At 54.2% G+C, this 19,975-nt stretch overlaps 2 protein-coding genes and 1 long non-coding RNA gene across 6 annotated transcripts; 1 reads left to right on the top strand and 2 right to left on the bottom strand.

The window, feature by feature from the left end:
- Window positions 1-21: 21 nt before the first annotated feature.
- On the top strand, window positions 22-6,694 carry SURF2 (surfeit 2). Of its 3 annotated transcripts, none has more exons than XM_077964966.1 (6): window positions 22-167; window positions 359-513; window positions 1,274-1,377; window positions 3,463-3,642; window positions 3,778-3,947; window positions 4,888-6,694. In XM_077964966.1, the coding sequence occupies exons 1-6, from the start codon at window positions 90-92 to the stop codon at window positions 4,966-4,968; spliced, it is 768 nt and encodes a 255-aa protein (XP_077821092.1). In that variant the 5' UTR covers window positions 22-89; the 3' UTR covers window positions 4,969-6,694.
- SURF4 (surfeit 4) lies at window positions 5,274-19,906 on the bottom strand (the record flags this gene model as incomplete). Of its 2 annotated transcripts, NM_001377196.1 has the most annotated exons (6): window positions 5,274-7,599; window positions 8,380-8,566; window positions 9,531-9,574; window positions 10,141-10,217; window positions 11,016-11,202; window positions 19,724-19,906. In NM_001377196.1, the coding sequence occupies 6 exons, from the start codon at window positions 19,769-19,771 to the stop codon at window positions 7,333-7,335; spliced, it is 810 nt and encodes a 269-aa protein (NP_001364125.1). In that variant the 3' UTR covers window positions 5,274-7,332.
- Window positions 16,112-18,373, bottom strand: LOC144334983 (uncharacterized). Its single transcript, XR_013405328.1, has 3 exons — window positions 18,249-18,373; window positions 17,278-17,702; window positions 16,112-16,476 (listed from the first exon to the last, which is right to left on the bottom strand). It is a non-coding gene; the product is annotated as an uncharacterized LOC144334983 (long non-coding RNA).
- Window positions 19,907-19,975: the final 69 nt, after the last annotated feature.

Genomic DNA, 19,975 nt, shown 5'->3' with positions numbered 1-19,975 from the left:
GGTCGCCGCCGAGTCCCGCCCAGAGCCCCGCTCCCGGCCCCACGTTCTGGGAGCTGCTTCCGCCGGGGTGGTCTGCGGGCGTCTCGGCCATGAGCGAGTTGCCGGCCGACGTGCAGGCCTTCCTGCGCGAGCACCCGAGCCTGCGGCTCCAGCCGGACGCCCGCAAGGTTCGCGGCTCGGGAGGGGAATGGAGTGGTGGAGAAGGGCGCAGTTGAGATGAGGGGCTGAGGGGAGGGCAGGAGAAAGGACGCGGCGAGGTCAGGGGAGGGGAAGGAAGGGGGCGCGGCAGGAGGGGGCACCGGGGAGCGGCCGTGACAGGAGCCCCGGCCCTCCTGACCGCCTGCCCGTGCGTCAGCAGGTGAGGTGCATCTTGACTGGTCATGAGCTGCCCTGCCGCCTGCCGGAGCTCCAGGTGTACACCCGCGGCAAAAAGTACCAGCGGCTGGTCCGCGCCTCCCCGGCCTTCGACTTTGCAGAGTTCGAGCCGCACATCGTGCCCAGCACCAAGAACCCGTAGGTGGTCCGCGGCGGCGTGGGGAGGCCCAGGGCAATTAGGACAGCCCCTCCGCTGGTGCCCCCCCGGTGCCTGAACCCCCTCTAAGGGAGGTTCCCGGGAGGGCTCGGCTGAGGACAGGTCCTGGGTGGTAAACCCCAAAGTTCCCTCCTCCTGAGGACTCCGCCAGTGCTGCAGCTCCCACTCTTTCAGAGTTGGGAGCCCTGGGATGCAGGTGGTCGCCCGGGTGCTGGAGTCACCTGCGATCCTGGCGAGGCCTCTCGGTGAGCTCGTTTGCTTTTCGGTAAACCTGAGGTTTGTCTTGTGGGGTGTGGCTGCTTCACAGAGGAGTAGAGGCTTGTGCTTTGTCACCTGAGGTTGTGAACAGCGTTGGGTTCTCCTGTTGACCCCAGAAGGGATCTTTGATTTACCTGGGAACTAGGGTTGGTAATAATCGTCCAAACAGAGATGGGATCTTTCCATTCATTGAGCACTTGGCCAGGTGGAGTCGTCCTCTTGCGTGAACTCATCTTGGAGCAGTCAGCGAGGCTGCCATGCCTACTTTTCCGGTAAACATTAAGAGGCTGCAGTTGGCCTGGGTCAGCGGTTCCCTGCCCAGCTTCAGAGTGGAATTGCTCCGGGAGCCTTTAAAAGCCCTATGCCCAAGCCGCATGGTACACCGTCCCCGGTAGACCGTCCAGGGATGAGTCCAAGACACAGCCACCAGTCTGAATCCTTGCTGTGAACTATCCCTACAAACTTGGTTTCTCTGCTCTGTAGGCACCAGTTGTTCTGCAAACTCACTCTGCGGCACATCAACAAGTGCCCAGAACACGTGCTGAGGCACACCCAGGGCCGGCGGTACCAGCGAGCTCTGTGTAAATGTAAGTCCCAGTAAACCCCCATCAGTGCATCGCCATCTGAGTGCATGCTCGCCCTGCCCCAAATGGAGCGTGCTTGAAGGCAGGTCATCCTTCAGCAATCCGTGTTGATGCACCATGCCTGTTTTTGGCACAATGAAGAGAGGGATGATGGCCCCTGACCCCACAGCTTCTAGTGCAGGCAGGTGCAGAGCCAGAAGCAGGCTTGGGAGGGAGTGAGTGCACGTGGCGATGCAAAGTGTGGAAGAAACCTGGCGAGGGATGTGGGGTGGGCTTGCGGAGACAGGACAGCTGGGGAGGCTTGCTGAGGGATTCGCTCGAGGCTGAGGCTGGAGGGAGGTGGTAGCAGTGGGGTCAGGGGGAACAGCACCCCAGGGAGAAGCCAGGGTCCATGGATGTCTGAGGCAAAAATGTGTTAGCTGAGGTAGGCTCCAAAGGACAGGCTGGGCTAGTGTGCACAGCAGGGATGGCCCGGAGGCCCGGCCAGGAGCGCTGCAGTGGGTGTGTGGAGAGGGCTGGCTGGGGCTGCATGGACAGTGTGCATGGTTGAGAAGGGAGGGCCCCTTGACTGTAGCCATCCAGGAAAAGACGGTGGGTTTGGGGGGAAGAATTCAGAGTCCCTTTGAAGGTTTTAAGCTTGAGCTGTATTAGGAAAGGTGTGTATTAGGGAAGTATCAGGCTTTTGAAACAGGGACACCCATGCTGAGAGCACCCAGCGAGAGTTTAGAGAAGGGAGAGAGGACTGGTCCTGAGCCTCAGCAAGAGGATGGAAGTCCTCCCGTGTTACTGAAGGGAAGATGAGGACAGACAAATGATGTATTTGATAACGTGGAGGCCTCTGGCAACCTTGGTGGGGCACCCGAAATTTGGCAGGGACACCTGGCTAGAGTGGAGCGTAGGCTGCAGCCCATGAGGGCAGTGTCCAGCCTTAGGCACATGCTGGGTCACCAGAAGGACTTTCTGGAGTCTAGCTAAGGAGGGAAATGGACAGAGGCTGGAGCGGACAGATTCAGGTTGGCTTATGGATGGGAAGATGCAACCACGGGCTTTTGATGAGTCTTTGGAGAGGCGGTCCAGCCCTCCCAAGCATGAGCGTGGATTGAGAAGGCAGGACTAGGGTTTCTCAGGTAGAAGGCAGGCACCTTGCAGAGGCCTTGCAGGCACGAGGGCTCCCAGCCTGGGGCTTGGACTTTTTCCAGCTAGTATGTTAGCTGTCAAGGGGTGGGCAGGAAGGTTCTAACTGCAGGCGGCCACGGGGTTCCCATGAAGAGTGGTTATGATGAGGGACCATGGAGCTGAGACGGGACTGGGGTGCTGAGGTCCCTACAAGGCAGTGGTCCAGAGAAGTCCGAACGTGGCTGTGAGGGGGCTCTGCCTTCAAGTTCTGGTGGTGACAAGGCTGCTGCGTGGCCATGGGGGTGGGTGGCAGAGACAAGGAGGGAAAGAGCCCTGGAGATGGGCCACCACATCAACGGCTAGGGCCCAGCAGGGCTCGTGCAGCCCACGAGGGATGATGATGGGAGCTGCGCTGGACTGGAGGGCAAGCCCCAGCAGACCCTCTAATATACGAGGGAACAACGGTGGTGATTCCAGTGAGGTCCTTCCATGGAAGCCTTGTCCCAACTCCCCTCTCACCCACTAAGGGGCAGCAAAGGCCAGGCAGCCAACCTCCACTGACCCCCGCCCATGTGCTGAGGGAGGGCTTCAGGCTGCTGGGGAGAGGGTGGCATCACTGCCAGCCCACGCTGCCTTTGAGAGGCCATGCCAACCTAACTGGGGCATAGTTGGCCTTGGGCCTCCTCAGTGCCCTCCTAGTCATGGCTTCCTAGGCCTGGCTGGATCCGGGATGAGTGGTCAAGGCCCAGTAGACCTGTACCATCTTCTTGCCTCCTGGTTGCAGCCCTGCCCCACCGCCCTCCCTGCATGCCTGGTAGGAACAGAGCTGAGGCGCCCAGCAGCTGCTATGGTTTTTGTCCAGGGCAGTGGGGCTGTGGGGCCCTGGCCGAGTGCAGGCCCCATGGGTTAGCTGTGGCCCAGAGGACCGTGGGGGGTGTGGAGGTGCCCAGCGTGTGCTGGCTTATCTCCCAGATGAAGAATGTCAGAAGCAAGGGGTGGAGTACGTCCCTGCCTGCCTGGTGCACCGGAGGAGGAGGAGGGAGGACCAGATGGACGGTGACGAGCCTAGCCCGCGAGAAGCCTTCTGGGAGCCCACATCCAGTGATGAAGGGGGAGCTCCAAGTGACGACAGCATGACAGACCTGTACCCACGTAAGCGGAACGACCCCTGCCTCTCCCTGACCCTCTCCTGTCAGCAGGGAGCAGACTGTGGTGCGGCGTCCCCTGCAAAGGTGGTGGTGAACTCAGCCTAAAATAACCGTCAGCCAATCCCTGTGTTCCTCCCAGCTGAGCTATTCACCAGAAAGGACCTTGGAAGCACAGAGGACGCGGATGGCACTGATGACTTTTTGACAGACGAACAGGATGAGAAGGCAAAGCCCCCAAGAGAGAAGGTCACTGATGAGGGCAGGAGAGAGACAGCCGTGTACCGAGGACTGGTCCAGAAGCGCGGGAAGGTGAGCTGTCACCTCTACTCTGTTAGTGTGGCAGTCAGTGGCTTCCTCTAGTGATGGTTTTCCATTTGTTTAAAAAAAGAAAACGGCCGGGCGCGGTGGCTCAAGCCTGTAATCCCGGCACTTTGGGAGGCCGAGACGGGCGGAACACGAGGTCAGGAGATCGAGACCATCCTGGCTCACATAGTGAAACCCCGTCTCTACGAAAAAATACAAAAAACTAGCCAGGCGCGGTGGCGGGCGCCTGTAGTCCCAGCTACTCGGGAGGCTGAGGCAGGAGAATGGCGTAAACCCGGGAGGCGGAGCTTGCAGTGAGCCGAGATCCGGCCATTGCACTCCAGCCTGGGCGACAGAGCAAGACTCCGTCTCAAAAAAAAAAAAAAAAGAAAAGAAAACAACCTTTTCCACAAGTGAAATCCCAAGCCAACAACACACAAGGACCATAGAAGCCGAGGCCGCTGGCTGGCAAAAGGCCATGAGTGGCTGCCATTGCTTCCCAGCCAGCCCCTTGTGGAAGCCAGGCTCCATGGACCATGGTCGAGACCAGTGGTTTGTGAGGACACCCTCCCACCTCAGACTATGAGCTGTGGCTTGTTTGTCCTTACCTCTGGGCACAGGGACCTGATTACTAGCCACCACCTTTGCCTTTGCCATCAGGGCAGGAGTAGAGACTTCCCCGCCTTTGGTAGATAAGCAGGAGCAAGGCTAGAAGAGGTCAAGGTCCTAATTAGCGTGTGGCATTGCACCATGCTCCTCTAAGGCCCTGCTGAGCGCAGTCTAATCCTGCAGCTGTTAAGGAAACGGGGGCGGAGGAAGCCTCTGTGGGTATTTGACACCAACACCTCCGAGGCTGTACGGGTGGGGAAAGCCCTGCACTGCAGGGCCCCCTTCTCCATGGGATCAGAAGGGCTCAGTAATCAGAATTCTGTTTATCCCACAGAAGCAGTTGGGCTCGTTGAAAAAGAAGTTCAAGAGTCATCACTGCAAACCCAAGAGCTTCAGCTCCTGTAAACAGCCAGGTTAATAAAAGCCCATGCTGTGAAGTTTCGAGAAAGCCTTCAGATATTTCCCCCGCTCCTCATCAAGCCACATGTCCTCTGAATGATTGGCTGTCCCCATGTCTCCCACTTATCCTTGTCTCGTGACATCTGTTGCCCTCTAAGGCAGGGCTGAGGGGGTCTGTCCCCCACATCCAGGAAGTAGGAGGGACTCTGAGGGACTAATTCTCTCTGGACATGGCTTCTGAGTGGTCTTCAGAGAAGCCTGGAGAAGCAACCTCACCCACTGGCATCCTGAGGGGAGCCCCAGTCAGGTTGGGCAACACTGTAGGATCACACTGCATACAACAAATGCCATTATTTATTTTGATGTGTTTCCAAAAATCAAAAATGTTTTCAAACACAACTAAGATATAAAATACAGCATAAAATGAGATTTAGATCTGTTTCCCACATAAAGCAAAAAAATCTTAGAAACTGTTTTGCCAAAACCAATTGGTAGATCCCACTTACCCTCTCCTCCCTGCAAAGGCATCTTCCCCAATCAGGCCCTAGCCCACCCAGGGCCAGGAGAAACAGCAACACCCACTAGGACGGAGGCGCTGCTGGTGCAGAACTGGTGCTGACTGCTCGTGGGGCCTCCTTTGGTCCACCCTACTTTCCACCAACCAGCCAACCAACCTGACCACAGAGAAACCCTGACTTGGCCAAGGTCATTTGATGGGGCTGTCATACGGCACTAATGGGGAGCAGAGTGTGGACCAAGAGACAGCCCTGGTGAGGTTGAAACAGTGAGAAGCCAGTCTTCGTGCAGTGAGCACTTGAATGATCACAGGAGGAAAGAACCCATGTCCTGAAGCCGTTGCTTGATCTTACCAATATTAGGGGGTAAGGAAGTAGGCCACCAGGGGAAGATTTGCAAACGTGTTGGGACTAGCTCGGCTGTGTTAAAAAGGTGCCCCTCCTCAGGGTAGGTGACTTCCAAAAGCACTTACGAGCAGAAACCTGCCTCACCGCTGCCCTGCAGAGCCAACGGACGAGAGGCCAAGCTGGAGGCAGGCTGGGGGCTGGGACGCAGCAGCCCTGGAGACAGGCTGAGCCAGCCTGTCCCCAGATAGGTCTAGGGGCCAGAGAGGTGTTCGACCACCCTTGTGGCATTTACTATGGTGCAGACGACAGGGAGCAACAAGCAGTTAAACCCCCCAAAAAGAGAAACACAGTATAAGGCAGTGTTAGAAAACTTTAAATACAGGATTAAGATCAAATCGGTAAGGCATCACAAATTGTAAAAAGGAATTTTGGCTGCATTCGGCATAGCAAACGGACAATCTGAGTGAGCAACAGCCTCAGGAAAGTGGCGTGTCGGGCTGCCCACAGGGCGAGTGCAGCTGGGAAAGGAGGATGCTGCTCAGCCAGGGTGGCCTGCGCTTTCGAGACCTTGCTCAGAAAAGGCCCCATGTGAGGTAACTGGATTGAGTCCGTGGGTCTCCAGTGCTGGGAGCTCCCGCCACACCCCCTGGCCACAGCGGCTGCAGCTCCCCAAGCTGGTCCGAGGAGCAGCTGGCCAGGCTGGCTTGCGGGGTGCTGCTGCTGGGGTCACCCCGTGTGTAGTCTCACTAGCCCTCCCCACTGCCAGCTCTGAGGCCAGCAGCACCCAGACCAGCAGCTTCCCCAAGGACTCCTTTGCCCCTCGGCCTTGCCTCAAGCTACTAAAACTCCCAGGGTGTTACCCAATAAAACACTTGGCACCAATCCAAGCTGATTTTCTGACCAATGACTTTTATCATAAACAGCAGCTTCCACCATCCCTTTAATACTGTGTCATTCTTTGGGTGTCCCTAAATGTTTTCACTGTTCCTATAAAATACTACAATACGGGGCAGAAACAACATTGAAGCCACTGGTGTGATTTTACACCAGGGAGGTTTAACCGCTTTGAGGTCTGGCTGAACCACCCAACATCATTTAGTAGTTTTCGCTAAAAACGTAAACTTAAAACTAAGAGGGAGGGTGCTCTGAATGGTGATACCAATGTGTCTGCTCACAGCACAGCCTGAAGGCCCTCCTGCACCTCCACAAAACAAACTCAAAAATAGGACTGAGGTGCCACAGCCAAGTGGGCTGTTCACTCCAAAGCCTTGGCATAGGGGAGGCCTCCAACTGCCAGGCTGGCCAGCACTGAAGGGTCAAACGCCAGACTGTGGCTCCAGAGCAGACCGAGCCATGAATTCTCAGGTGTCTCTGCAAATAAAGTTCTCAAAACATCTGTGCCTTTACCAAGGGAGGGGAAGGGAAGAGGATACATAAAAGCTGGCAGTTTTGTTGACTCCACCCCAAACCAGTCCTCGACGGCCACGGGTCTTAGCCAGGCAGGTAGGGATCTGTGACTGTTACCACTCCTTCTTCTTCTCATCCATGGAGACACCCCCAGGGCCCAGCGCCACCACCAGGAGCAAGCCCCCGATCACCGACATGGTCTGGAAGAAGTCGTATTTCAGGAAGTCATGCATGGGCTTGTAGACTGGAATGGTCCAGAAGGCGTTGAAATATACGTTGATGGCAAAGAGCCAGACAACCAGAGTCAAAGCAGCCAGCTTGGTTTTAAACCCAATGGCCACTAAAATCATCAGAGCTGTGCCCACGATGTTCTGGACAATCTGCATAGGTTGAAACGTAAGAAATTCAAAATAAACGTGAGGAAAAGAGATGCTTTACAAACAAAATTCCAGCTGCTGCATATCATGAAGTCTCTATCCATCAGGCTGATGTAGCTACTGCTGAGACGGCTGCTGGTGCAAGAGGGGAGATAAAAGCTGGGAGGAGGCAGGAGGCAATAAAGCACCAGCTTTGAAATGTGGAAGGTTTGGGGAAGATTGAAGTTCCTAACTAGTAAAAGGCTGTGATTTACCAAGATGAATCTCTAATCCATAACTAAATTCCCAAGTGCTTCTTGGCCCACCCAGCCATCCAGGCCAGAAACATCCTCTCTCTTCTCCCCATGGCACCAGGAGCTCTTCCTGGACACTGTCTAGCCAGCGCTCTCAGTCAGCTCCAGAGATGTGCTCTGGAAGCTCCTGGAGGCCTGCCTCTGACACGTGACACACAGGAATTACTTGAGAAAGATATGAACAGGGAGGAGAGAAAGAAGAGTAAGGGGAGCCTGGGTGGAGAGCCTTGGCCCTAGCAAGGGCTAAGCACACTCCACCAAGGTCAGAGGTTCTGGCCTTCACTTGCTGGAAGGAAGGCTTGACACACAAGAGTGACGATGTTTTGGTCTGTTTTAATGGGATCAAAAAGTTTGCTCCATTTGAGCAGCTCCCCCAGGTTGTGGTTAGTACCCAACCAGGGAGAGGTGAGCAGGGAGGGGGTGGGGGAGGGACAGCATTCTCTCTAAAGGACAGGAAACCAGACCCATTCAGGCAAGTAGGAATACTTACAGAAAAGAAGCTGGCGTCAAAGTGAAGGAGGGTCATGAACATCAGAACCAGCAAGACCCTGCCTCCGAGCTGCATGTACTGTTTGGGGGAGCTCTCACGCATGGTGGGGACGCCCGCAAACATGCTCTTCCCTTCAGAACGGGATTCTGCTAGGAGCAGCAACAGGCCTCCTCCCAGGGCCAGGTTCCTGAGGAACAGATATGTGGGCTGGAAGCTAAGCCTCACCAGGATCTGGCCTGTCTGTGAGACCAGGTGCAGGGAGAACTTGCTGCCAGTATAGGAAGGCTCTTACTTCCCTTTCTCCAGACCCAGTGATCTGCCAAGCAGGACCAGGCAGGCATGCGCACAGGACCTCAGACTCAGGTTACACCCATGTCAAACCTTACATAGTTCCAACACAGCTGAGGAGACAGACATGTCTTTACAACTCGACAGCAACAGGCTACCTGAACACACACAGAACCGAGTCCTAGTCACGGCTTCAGTGTTGACCAGCTGGGCCCCTGTGGGCAGGCCTGTCCTCCACTCAGACCCTGAGTCCCCATGCCCGTGAAATAAGGGGTCAGAAGAGGCGGTTTCAGTCTCTACTATTATAGGGGCTCTGCAACATCCTCTTTAGAACCTGTTTCTAAGAGGCGGAATTTAGACCAGGGGGTCTAATCTTTTGGCTTCCCTGGGCTACACTGGAAGAACTGTCTTGGCCACACATAAAACACGCTAATGCTAATGATAGCTGATGAGCTAAAAAATAAAACTTAAAAATTGCAAAACAGCTGTCAATGTTTTAAGGAAGTTTATGAGTTTGTGTTGGGCTGCATTCACCCTGTGGACCACAGGCTGGACAAGCTTGGTTTGGACCCAAAGAAGTCTACTCCAACCAATAGTTAACTGAGTTTAGAAATACAGAGTGAAATGCTTGGGACCCAAAGTGTTTCAGATTTTGGCATATTTGCATTATATACTTATCGGCTGAGCATCCCAAATCTGAAAATCCAAAACCTGAAACGTTCCAGTGAGCACTTCCTTTGAGTGTCATGTTGGTGCCCAAGATTTTTCCCATTTTGGAGCATTTCAGACTTTGGATGCGCAATGCTCAACCTGTATGAGCAGCGTATACTAAAACCAGCTAAACCCAACCAGAATGCACATACCTCATCAAAAACTTCAAGTCCCATAAAATGCTGTAGGCAATCGTCTGAGGGGAAAGAAGAGAGAGACACTTGAGTCTCGGCCTGTCCACAGGCATTTCCACAGACTTCATGATACATTAGACAGTCTCTCCAATGTCAGCTGGAGTCTAAAACACACAAAACCACCGCAGGAGACCAAGGACAAATCTAAGCTCAAAAATGTGGTTATTTCTCAAGAAATGTGCTATGATGTTCCAGAGAACAAAGTTATTCTGAGACCACTGATGTGGATTCAGATATTCTGTTCCCTGCATTTCATTCTGAATAACCAGGTATTCTTCTTTATGAAGCAACGTGATAACAAGACAGCATCCTGGCTGCAACCAAGCTCGGGACTTCCCTTGTCACGGTAATCACAGGAATGGGACAAAAGATGGTCCAGTACCGAATGACCTGCCTCTACAGCCCTGCTTGGGCTCACGACTTCCCCAGAAGAGAAAGGAGCTCCAGGCAGTCACAGACATGCAAGGGGCTGAAAGGGGAGTGACAATGAACCCTCAAGGATGTCTTTTCAGAAGTTCTGCTCCACCAGAGCAAAGAGAAGGGAGCCCCAACCACGCAGCCCGTGTACCTGCAGAGCTATGATTCCAAAGAGCCCGAAGCAGGCGTACTGCACGAAGTTTCTGCTCAACACCAGGACGCAGCCAGCTGGAGGGAAGGACAAGGGTTAGGGGGCCTGAGGGTGGGTGTCGGGGCTGGGGGCAGCAGTGTCTCGGTACACTGCCATCTCACCTGGCCCTTTCGTCCAGAGGCAGCCAAACCACCTATCCAAGCAACAGGCAACTTCTGGGAGAATTAATGATAGGCAAGGATCACACATGGTAAGTTGACTAGACTTATCACAAACACCAGAAAGTGGAGCCCTTGCCGTAATAAAGAACGGGCCATTTCCCACAGTCAGCTCCCAAGTCAGCCACCTACCTGAGGCAGGCAATTAACTGCTCTACTGTGGAGCGCTTCTGAACAGGTGGGAAGCGCAAATCCCTTGGCCTGTAATGTACAAAGGAGGGAGGACTGCCACCAGAAGCTGGTCCACCAAGGCCATAAGACAGACCTGAGCCAACACGAGCTTCATTCTGGGCTCATGAATGCTCTCCCCTCTCCATTTACCTCAATCTACTTATCCTTTTTAGACACCTTTGTCTTTGACAGCCTTACTTCCTCTCTGATCCACCCAGACCAGTCAGACTCCAGCATCTCCTGCTGTGGGTCCCTGACAGACACCATGTCCTATTTCCTTAGCAAGCCCTAAAGCAGTGAGCCCAGGGCTAGAGACTGAGCGTCCCTGCCGAGGCCTGCAGAACCAGACTCCTGGCCTGGCACAGCTGAGCTGGAGAAGAGGGGGACAGCAGTCTCAGGAGACCGAGTTCACACACAGCCTCCCAACTGCTAACGATCACAGAACAAGACGCCCAGTGAATCCTGACCACCCTCAGAGCCACTCACTCAGCTGTCCCAGCAAGTTGAGGAAGACGAAGGATGAGGCCAGCAGGTAGCCGCAGTTCCAGGTGCTGTCGATGTAGTCGCGCTGCTCGCTCCACTGGAACCACATGCGGATGCCGTCCTCCAGGAAGGTGCTGATCAGACAGAGGCGCGCCACGTGGGGCAGGTACTGCTTTGTGACACGGAGGAACTGCAGGGCCACAGAAACCCAAGGGTGAGGTGGCTGCGGCGGGGAGCACCAGGCCGCTGCCGGGCACGTCCTTGGGCGGGGTATGCGTGAGGAACAGACGCTGTGGAAGGCAAGAGCTCCTGTCAGCCTCGGTGCCTTCCCAGGGCAGACTAGGGGGCTCTCAGTGCTTGCTCCCAAGTGCTACCCTGTGAGTCTGTACACATGCGACAATCCAAGGATCAGTCCCGGAGATGCATGACTTGACATTAGGCCCTCTGGGGCAGACCCCAGCGGGCGGCAGCCCTAACACTGCCACTGTGATTTCCCCCGTGCCTCGGCAGTCAATTACAGTCATCGAAGGTGGCATTGCAGCAAGACACAGAGCTGCTCTTTTCGGTCAAAGGCATTTACAAGTTAGGATCACAGAATGACATCTGAAAAGGCACTTAGAGGTCATCTATCCAGGGCTTCTGCACCTCAGCACTACCGGCATCTGAGGCCAGGCCACTCTGCTGTGGGTCATCCTGGGTGCTGCAGGCTATGATGCAGCAAGCCTGGCCTCTGCCCACGACATGCCGGCGGCAGCCTCCCTACTGAGGCACCACTGCACTCTGCCAGGCATCTCTGCTGCTCTGGTCCGACCCCTCACCTTACAAATGGGCATATGAAACCCAGTGGAAAGGGGTTCCCCCGGCTTCGCAGACCTGATGGTGCAATGCCAAGACTTGACCCCAGCCTGCAGGTCACACATGGCTGAGGTGCCAAGGGCCTGGACCTCCCAGCCTGCCCAATGACGCCCAGAGTACCCTGACAGAACAAGGGTTGGCTTAGGTGACAGCCAGGGTGCCAGGCCTAGATGGCCACATGGCTGACTGAATAGTAAGATCACGTGTTTACAGTTATCTGAAAATCTCCAGAGCGCAGGAGGAAGCCCCAGGCTCTGGACAGCGCATGTGTGCTGTCGCAAACCAGGGCTAGCACTTCCCGGCCCCTGACGGAGCTCTCCCCTGCAAGCTCAGCATCTGACTTGGGGACTGTGTGTGCAGCAACTGTCAGCACAGTATGAAGCTGGTACCACTAATGGCTAGAAAGCACTGGGATTTTGTCAAAGCCTGCATAATCTCAAACAAATTAAAACACACTAACAAATAGGATGGACAGCTGTTTCAACAGCAATGAAATGCAAGTGTGTGAAATCACTGTCAAATGTCAAAGGGAAAGAAAACATTTATGACTTCCTGCTGTGCTGTGAGTCAGGTCATTTATGACAGCTGGGTTAGGTAGCCAACATGCACTACCGATGCCAGGTACAAATGTCACGCAGCTTTACCCCATGCACTTCTCTCTTATCACCCATGCAAAACTGAGATACAAAGTGAAAGAAACCCTGTAACACAGCAAGTCCTTCGGAGAAAGATCAGGGGACCCACCCACGAACGCATGTTGGGAAGCCAGAGTCTAAAGAGCACCCAAGAGGCTGACCCCCATGGGAGGCGAGCGAAAGTCAGCTGCACAGGCCTCCTAGGGCTGACTAAACCTACTGTTGGAACAAAGGAAGATGTGCGTGTTTCTTACTTTTCAGCATTTTTTAAAGTTGCTTCAAAGTCCTAGACACTGCTGAAGCTGCCCATCCCAGTTACCACGCCCCTGGGTGTTCAGATCACCCTCTAGCCTGTCAGGTGGGGCCCCGGCTAGGTCAGCACTGTTGATTGGCTCCCATGTGGCAGAGAGCGAAGGCAGAGATTACAAAGCCAGGTGGCCATTCTCCCCAAATCCACTGTGCCCTGCAGTGTCAGTTCTGCACTCATTTACTCAGCCTTTGACTCCACAGAAGTGATGGGAGAAATCACAGTGACCAACAGATACCCAGAGAATCACCAAGCGGGTTTGGGAGATGAAGCGCAGGCGGAGGCTCTGAGGCCCTGTGATCTCACCCTGCCCTGGTGCCGTCCAGCCAGCACACTGTGTGACCTGGACACGCCCTTTTTGAGAGCGTCTCTACTATCCTACCATAAAGTGAGGCCAGCTGAACTAATGGTTGGTAAGATTCTTTCCAGCTTTACTAGGAGGAAGACCTTGTTTCACTTTTCATTTTTTAAAAGGCCCCAAATACTCCCCTGTGAATTTTAGGGCCAATGCAGAGAACCAGCACAAGATGCCCACGTGCACAAGGTAAGCAACCCGCATCGCACTGGGCGGTGGGAAAGGTGACGCCACACACCCTCCCCAGGTTCTGCTTCATGGCCCCGTTGCTCTCTAAATGCCCAGCAACAGTATAATCACCCATATTCCGTGGAAGAGATAAAGCACACCACCTCGGCACACGATGTGCCACTGCTCTCAAGTAATGGCCTCACGTCGTGGCCCAGCTGGGAAGCCCCAGCAAGGACACAGGCCTTTACCTCATCTGAACCAGGGGAGAAGCAACCACTGGGGAGGAAGAGCTCAACAAGAGGCTGTGCAGACCTCTGAGATGAGATGGAGCCGTGGCGGGACTCCCAGGGTGGGGTGTGGGTGTGGGGCGTGGACCCCAACAGCAGCAGAGAGGTAGACTGCAATCCACACCCAAGACAGACACCAGAGGTGTCCTGACTTGCTTCTAAAATGACAGCTGTGAGGCACTCACTGGCCCGAGATGAGCAAACCAGCCCAGCCATGGGCTGCGGTCTAAGCTTCCCCCAGTTGCAGGACCCGCATTTAACATGCTCATCTGCTACGTGCACAGCCCACAAGATTGAGGCAGTGTTTAAAAGTCTCTTTGATGAGTCTGCAACTCTTAATTGGAGTGTCTGGGTCAAGAGGATTAAAGAGCAAAAAAGGGAGAGAAGGTAGGACAGGCAATTCACACCTCCTTCCCTGCACGAACATGGTGAGGAGACAGACGCAGCTCTTGGCTGTGGGGAAAAATATGCAAAAATGTAGGTACTGCATTCTGAACTGAGCACATCTACTGGTTGGCTGTTCTGGTTTTCAAAGGCAAGCCTGGTCCAGACTGAAGGCTGACTAGCTGTAAGTCAGGCTGATGCAGTCTCCCTTAAACCAGCCACTATCTAATGAGCATCTGTTTGGACTGAACACTGAAAAAGCCATGTTTAAAGACCAGGGCCCAACATTAACCTTATTTCCTACATCCATGTTGGTCACAACTACTTCAAATTGGCCGCTGGAACCATGTCATGCCACTCTAGAACATGTCCCAAAGCCAGTGTCCCCTCAGCACAGCAGAGAAGAGCCCCCAACACAGGAAGGACACACAGCACCCCAGGACAGACAAGAGCAGCCACACTGCAGGCACTCAGGCCATTTCTGGTAGCCAGCACACAGGTGACCTGTGTAAACATGGCGAGCACATAAAACCTGTGACAGTCTCCCTCCCCCCTGCCAGAGAGCTGTGAAAGCAGAGCCAGAGGTGGCTGTTGACCTGGCAGGCTGCAGGAAGGAGATGACACAGTTAGCTCACCTCTGTGGCCAAGCTTCTCATTAAGTCTCTCCGAGAACCGCGCCATCAAGCAGGATATAGTTCACAAGCAGTGACAGCATCTGAGGAGCTTAACAGGAAGACTGAGATTTCTCTCAAAGGGGTGGTTATTTTAGACGACTGAAGGGGATTTTAGAAACGTAATTAATGATATCCACCCTGAGAGATGACTTCGTGGGCATCCAGTGATCCCTATCACAGGCACCTGCAGCTCCCACGCCACATAGAAAACTCCACTTTCTCTTCACACTCAGGACAGAAAGAAATTGAGGAAAGCGGCTTGCAAATTAGTGGTGAATGAGAACATCGAGGAAAAAGGCACTTGATCACCAAGGATTGGGGTTGCCTCGTTCAAAGCCCAACTCAGGTCCCACACATCCTAGAAACGAGCACCTGCGGCCCAGCGGCTTCGCTCACATCAGCCTGTCAGAGCCGGCTCCAGCTCACTGGCTCACTGCAGCTCCAGAACTTCCCCAAGCCTCCCTCCCGTGCTGCTCTATAGGTTCACACTCTGGACACTGCTGAAGCTGCTCATCTCAGTTACCGCGCCCCTGGGTGTTCCGATCACCCAGGGCCAGAAAAGGTGTCGCCAGCCCAATGTGGGAGATGATGGCCTGGCTTTACTAAAAAACTGCGTGATCAAAATCCCAACTGTAGGAAAGACGTAACTGAGAATGACTGGGCCCCATGTTCTGGGAGGAGCCTCGCTAACCACAACCTCCCCTGCTTCTCCCCCGCACTCCCCTAAAGAGCGAGGTGGCTGTGTTTTAACCTCCCGTTAAGATCACTGCACAAAGAAAAGTGAGTCAGCTCCTCTTTGCCTTCTCTCCCCACTCCTTCATGGTATAGGGCAGGATATGACAGAGCCTGCCACTGTCACAGGACCTCGCCACACCAGACAGCCACCAGTACGGTGTTCATCGGGAGCCTCGCAGTGCCTGTACCACCTGTGGGTTCAGGTGTCCTCAGGCCCATCCTCGCCTCCCCAGCATTTCAGCTAGGGCCAAGGCCAGCTCCCAGGGCCCAGAACTAGCTCTGCCACTCTTGAGGACAGGTTAAAAACACCAACGGCCACACTGGAGAGGAAGGCCCCATGCAGCTTTTCTGTCACCTTGGTGATGAGCCACCAGGCAGAACCCATTAAGTGCTAATATTGCTGTTTATGGGTATAAATTGCTTAGAAGCTACATTTTGCAGAGGGTCTAATAGGCAATGAGGAGCAGCTGCAGGCATGGACATTAGTTTGGATTGCTGAGTTCATTAGAGTTTCTGGCCCCTTCCCATGGCTTCCAAATGCCCAGCTCCTGCATAGAGCATGTCTCAGCAGTTTCTACAGAACATGGCTCCCGGGAGCAAGAGGACACTGTCCCTGGCTGCCAGAGCAAGGAGCTTGATGCCAGAGGCAGAGAGACAAGAGATGCAGCTGGGGGGAGCCTGCCAGCAGAAACTAACCGGACTGCTCGTCCCCGTGGACCAGCCTCTGCAGACCAGAAGAAAAGGTCACAGTCCACCAAGCAGTGAGGAACCCAGCCTTTGGGGTAAAAAGATGTGGACTCAGTCTCCAGCTCACCACGAGCCAGTGCAGCCAGCCAACCTCCCTCTGCCCATCTGAAGATGGAGACGCTCTGGTCCACCTCCTGCAGTCAGGAAGGTCACACAAGGAATGTCTGTCATGCACCTGGCCCAGTGAAAGACTTAATGTCATTGTCATAATATCGGAAGACACTGGGCCTGGGAAACTAAGCTTATTTAGGTCTTGCTTTCAGCAGCCCACACTTTCTGGTCAAATCTTGTCACTTCGGCTTTACTCTTGTTTTCTGAAAATGAGAAAAAATGGATGTGTCACTTTATCTGATCAGTGACTTCCATGGTAATCCCCTATTGGCTTCAAATTAGGTCATTTTCATGTAAAAGCCTGGTCTGGCAGCTTTAAGTACTATGTGGATAAATAGAAACAAAGCCCCACCTGGGCTTCATCAGATTCTGTCCACAAGAAGCCATATTTTGACTTCGAACCCTATTAACCTGCCTGTGTCTGTCTGATTGGGGTTTGGGTGAGTACAAGTCGCTGCGCTCCCAAGCTGCCCGCAAAAGGGCATGGAAGCTCCCGCAGCCATGCTCTGCCACCACCCAGGCGGACTCTAATGAGATCATCTGACGGCGGCAGCCTGCGCTGCCTTACAGACATGGTCCTAACCCATTGGGTTTTGTATGTGAGCAGCCCCTTCACCCGCCAGTGCTCTTCCCTTGACTTGTGCCAGAAGAGCAACACCAGGGACTGGGGGCGCTGGGGACCAAGACCCGGCTTTTCTTCAGTGGCCACAGGCAAGTCTAGGAGCCTGAGTGTGTTTGGCCTCCTCTCAGTAACCTGGGAGAGGTTGACTCTGTGCCCCCTCAAGAGCCTTTCCAGTTCCAAGCTACTGCTTCTTTCATTTAAAACACAACAGAACACATAAAGAAGGCTGGACGCGGTGGCTCACACCTGTAATTCCAGCACTTTAGGATGCCAAAGCGGATCACCTGAGGTCAGGTGTTCAAGACCAGCCTAGACAACATGACATGGCAAAACGCTGTCTCTACTAAAAACACAAAAATTAGCTGGGCGTGGTGGCGCACACCTGTAATCTCAGCTACTCAGGAGGCTGAGGCAGGAGAATAGCTTGAACCCAGGAGGTGGAGGTTGCAGTGAGCTGAGTGCCACTGCACTCCAGCCTGGGTGACACAGTGAGACTCTGTCTCCAAAAAAAACCATTAATAAAAAAACAAGAAGAAAAGGCCGGGTGGGGTGGCTCACGCCTGTAATCCCAGCACTTTGGGAGGCCAAGGCAGGAGCATCACCTGAGGTCAGGAGTTCAAGACCAACCTGGCCAACATGGGGAAACCCCGTCTCAACTAAAAATACCAAAAAAATTAGCTGGGCGTGGTGGCGGGCACCTGTAATCCCAGCTTTCAGGAGGCTGAGGCAGGAGAATTGCTTGAATCCGGGAAGCGGGGGTTGCAGTGAGCCAAGATCGAGCCATTGCACTCCAGCCTGAGCGAAACTCTGTCTCAAAAAAAAGAAAAAAAAATCATCAAGAAAGGAGTATGTGAAGAGACTGCGAACTTTTTTTGTCAGGAGGAGAGTCTGTCATTTGCTAGTGGGCACCAGCTTGACTGGAGACATTTGATCTAGATTTGGTTATGAAATTCACTTGCAAATCCCAGGTTTTCCAGGACAAAGAGTGAGTGTACGTAACTCTCATCCTTCCCTCAGCTATAAGGAGCCATCTTCTTAGGGAGTTGTGACTTGGAGAAATATAAATGGGTCACTATAAATTATGTCAATGAAAACTGACAAACCTAAAAGGTCTACCTGGTTCTTGGGGGCTTTTGATATGAATTGTTTTTGTAAGGGACACAGTTTTAAAATTGTGTCTTTAAAGGCTGGGCGCCGTGGCTCATGCCTGTAATCCCAGCACTTTGGGAGGCTGAGGCGGGCGGACCACCTGAGGTCGGGAGTTCGAGACCAGCCTGACCAACATGGAGAAACCCTGTTTCTACTAAAAAAAAAAAAAAAAAAAAAAAAATAGCCGGGCATGATGGTGCACACCTGTAATCCCAGCTACTCAGGAGGCTGAGGCAGGAAAATCGCTTGAACCCGGGAGTCAGAGGTTGTGGTGAGCTGAGATCACACCATTGCACTCCAGCCTGGGCAACAAGGTCGAAACGCTATCTCAAAGAACAACAAAAAAAAATTTTTTTTTTTAAATTGTATATTTAAGCACAAAATCAAGACCTTAGAAAAAACTGCTTCATCAAGTTGATATACTTTTTCCCCCAAAATTTAAAATATTGGCTCACAGGAAAGTGTTGCAATGAGAACCGACGGTGAGGTCACACCAGAAAGAGATCACCCGTCAGGAGGAACGGAAAAGCTCGATAGCTGATTAGAAAACAGTCACTTACTCTTTTCTTTTTTTTTTTTTAAACCACACATACACAAGCCTTCCAATAAGTCTAGGCCTCAGGGTTTGATGACTCACTACCACCTCCAGAAAAATTTAAAAATTTAACCATCACTACTTAAAACTCTAGCAAAGCCACACAAACACATTAAGTAAACCGAGGAAAGAACGGCAAGTGTGCCACAGAAGGCTCTCCCTGCGGGGATAACGCTGTTAATCTGTCGACATAACGGGATTCTTTTAGAAGTAAAAGGCATAAATCTGTGTAACCAGCACCACCTTTTTTTTTTTTTTTTTTTTTTTTGCCAAGCTTAATCAAGAAAGACGGAAGGGAGTTGCGTGTCCCTTCACTTTGTAGGATCGGATCCTGTCCACCCTGTTTCCGAATGCTCTCAACAGTTACCCAACCGCCTGTTTCAAGGGCTTCCCTGTTGCTCAGAATGCCACCTGGACACTGCTGGAAGGAAACTATCAGGGAGATAAGCTTCCCCTCCTCCCGGGCTGTGTACAGGTCCCCACTCAATCCAGCCCAGGGCAGAGTCCAAACGGCGAGGGAGAGATGCAGACAGGGTCAAAGGGACCCCAAGAGTCCAGCACATCTGGGAAAGAGAAAAAGTGCTGTGGCATCCTGCAGCTGGGGCGCACGCCAGCGCGCCCCCTTTCCTCTGGGAGGACCCCCGGCCCCCGTTCGTCCCCAAGCTCCCAGCCCGCCTCCGGGAGACCCACTGAGAGAAAAAACGTGTGGGGAACCCCCAGCAGCTCCAAACGCCGAGGCGCTCCCCGCGAGCCTCAGACCCGACCCAACCCTAGGACTCGCGCCACCGGCCCGCGAGGAAACCCCCACAGCCCGCGCCCCGGGCAGGCTGGAGGGTGGGGGCGGCTGGCCAGGCAGGGCGCCCAGGCCCGGGCTCCGGGAGCAGCCCGGCGGGCAGGGGAGACCGGGCCCGCAGGCCGGGTTTGGGGGTGTCCAGGCCGGGGCGGAGGGCCCGGGCGGTGAGCCCCTCTGTGGGAACAAGGAGTCGGGGGGCGGCCCGGGCCTGGCGCCCTTCGCGGGGAGGCCGACTCCGGAGCGGCCCGGGCGGCCTGGGTCGGGACCGGGGGAGGGGCCCGCAGGCCGCACCTGGTCGGCGAAGTCCTCAGCCGTGCCCATCAGGTCGTTCTGGCCCATGGCGACGGCGGGAGGCTCGGCTCGGCTCGGCTCGCTCGCTCGCTGGCCCTCGCCCGTCGGCGCCCGCGCCCGCTGCGGCCTCCACAGGAAGTGCCCGGCGGCCGGCCTCGCTCCGCGTCGGCTGCGGCTCCAGCGGCTGCCACGTAGGCCAAGCCTTAAAGGGGCCGCGCACCGCCCGGGTCCGCCCCGGCGCGTCTTAAAGGG

This window comes from Macaca mulatta, chromosome 15 (assembly GCF_049350105.2).
Source record: "Macaca mulatta isolate MMU2019108-1 chromosome 15, T2T-MMU8v2.0, whole genome shotgun sequence".
Taxonomy (NCBI): domain Eukaryota; kingdom Metazoa; phylum Chordata; class Mammalia; order Primates; family Cercopithecidae; genus Macaca; species Macaca mulatta.
Note: the sequence above shows the minus strand (reverse complement) of the source record. Positions and strands in the feature narration are given on the sequence as shown.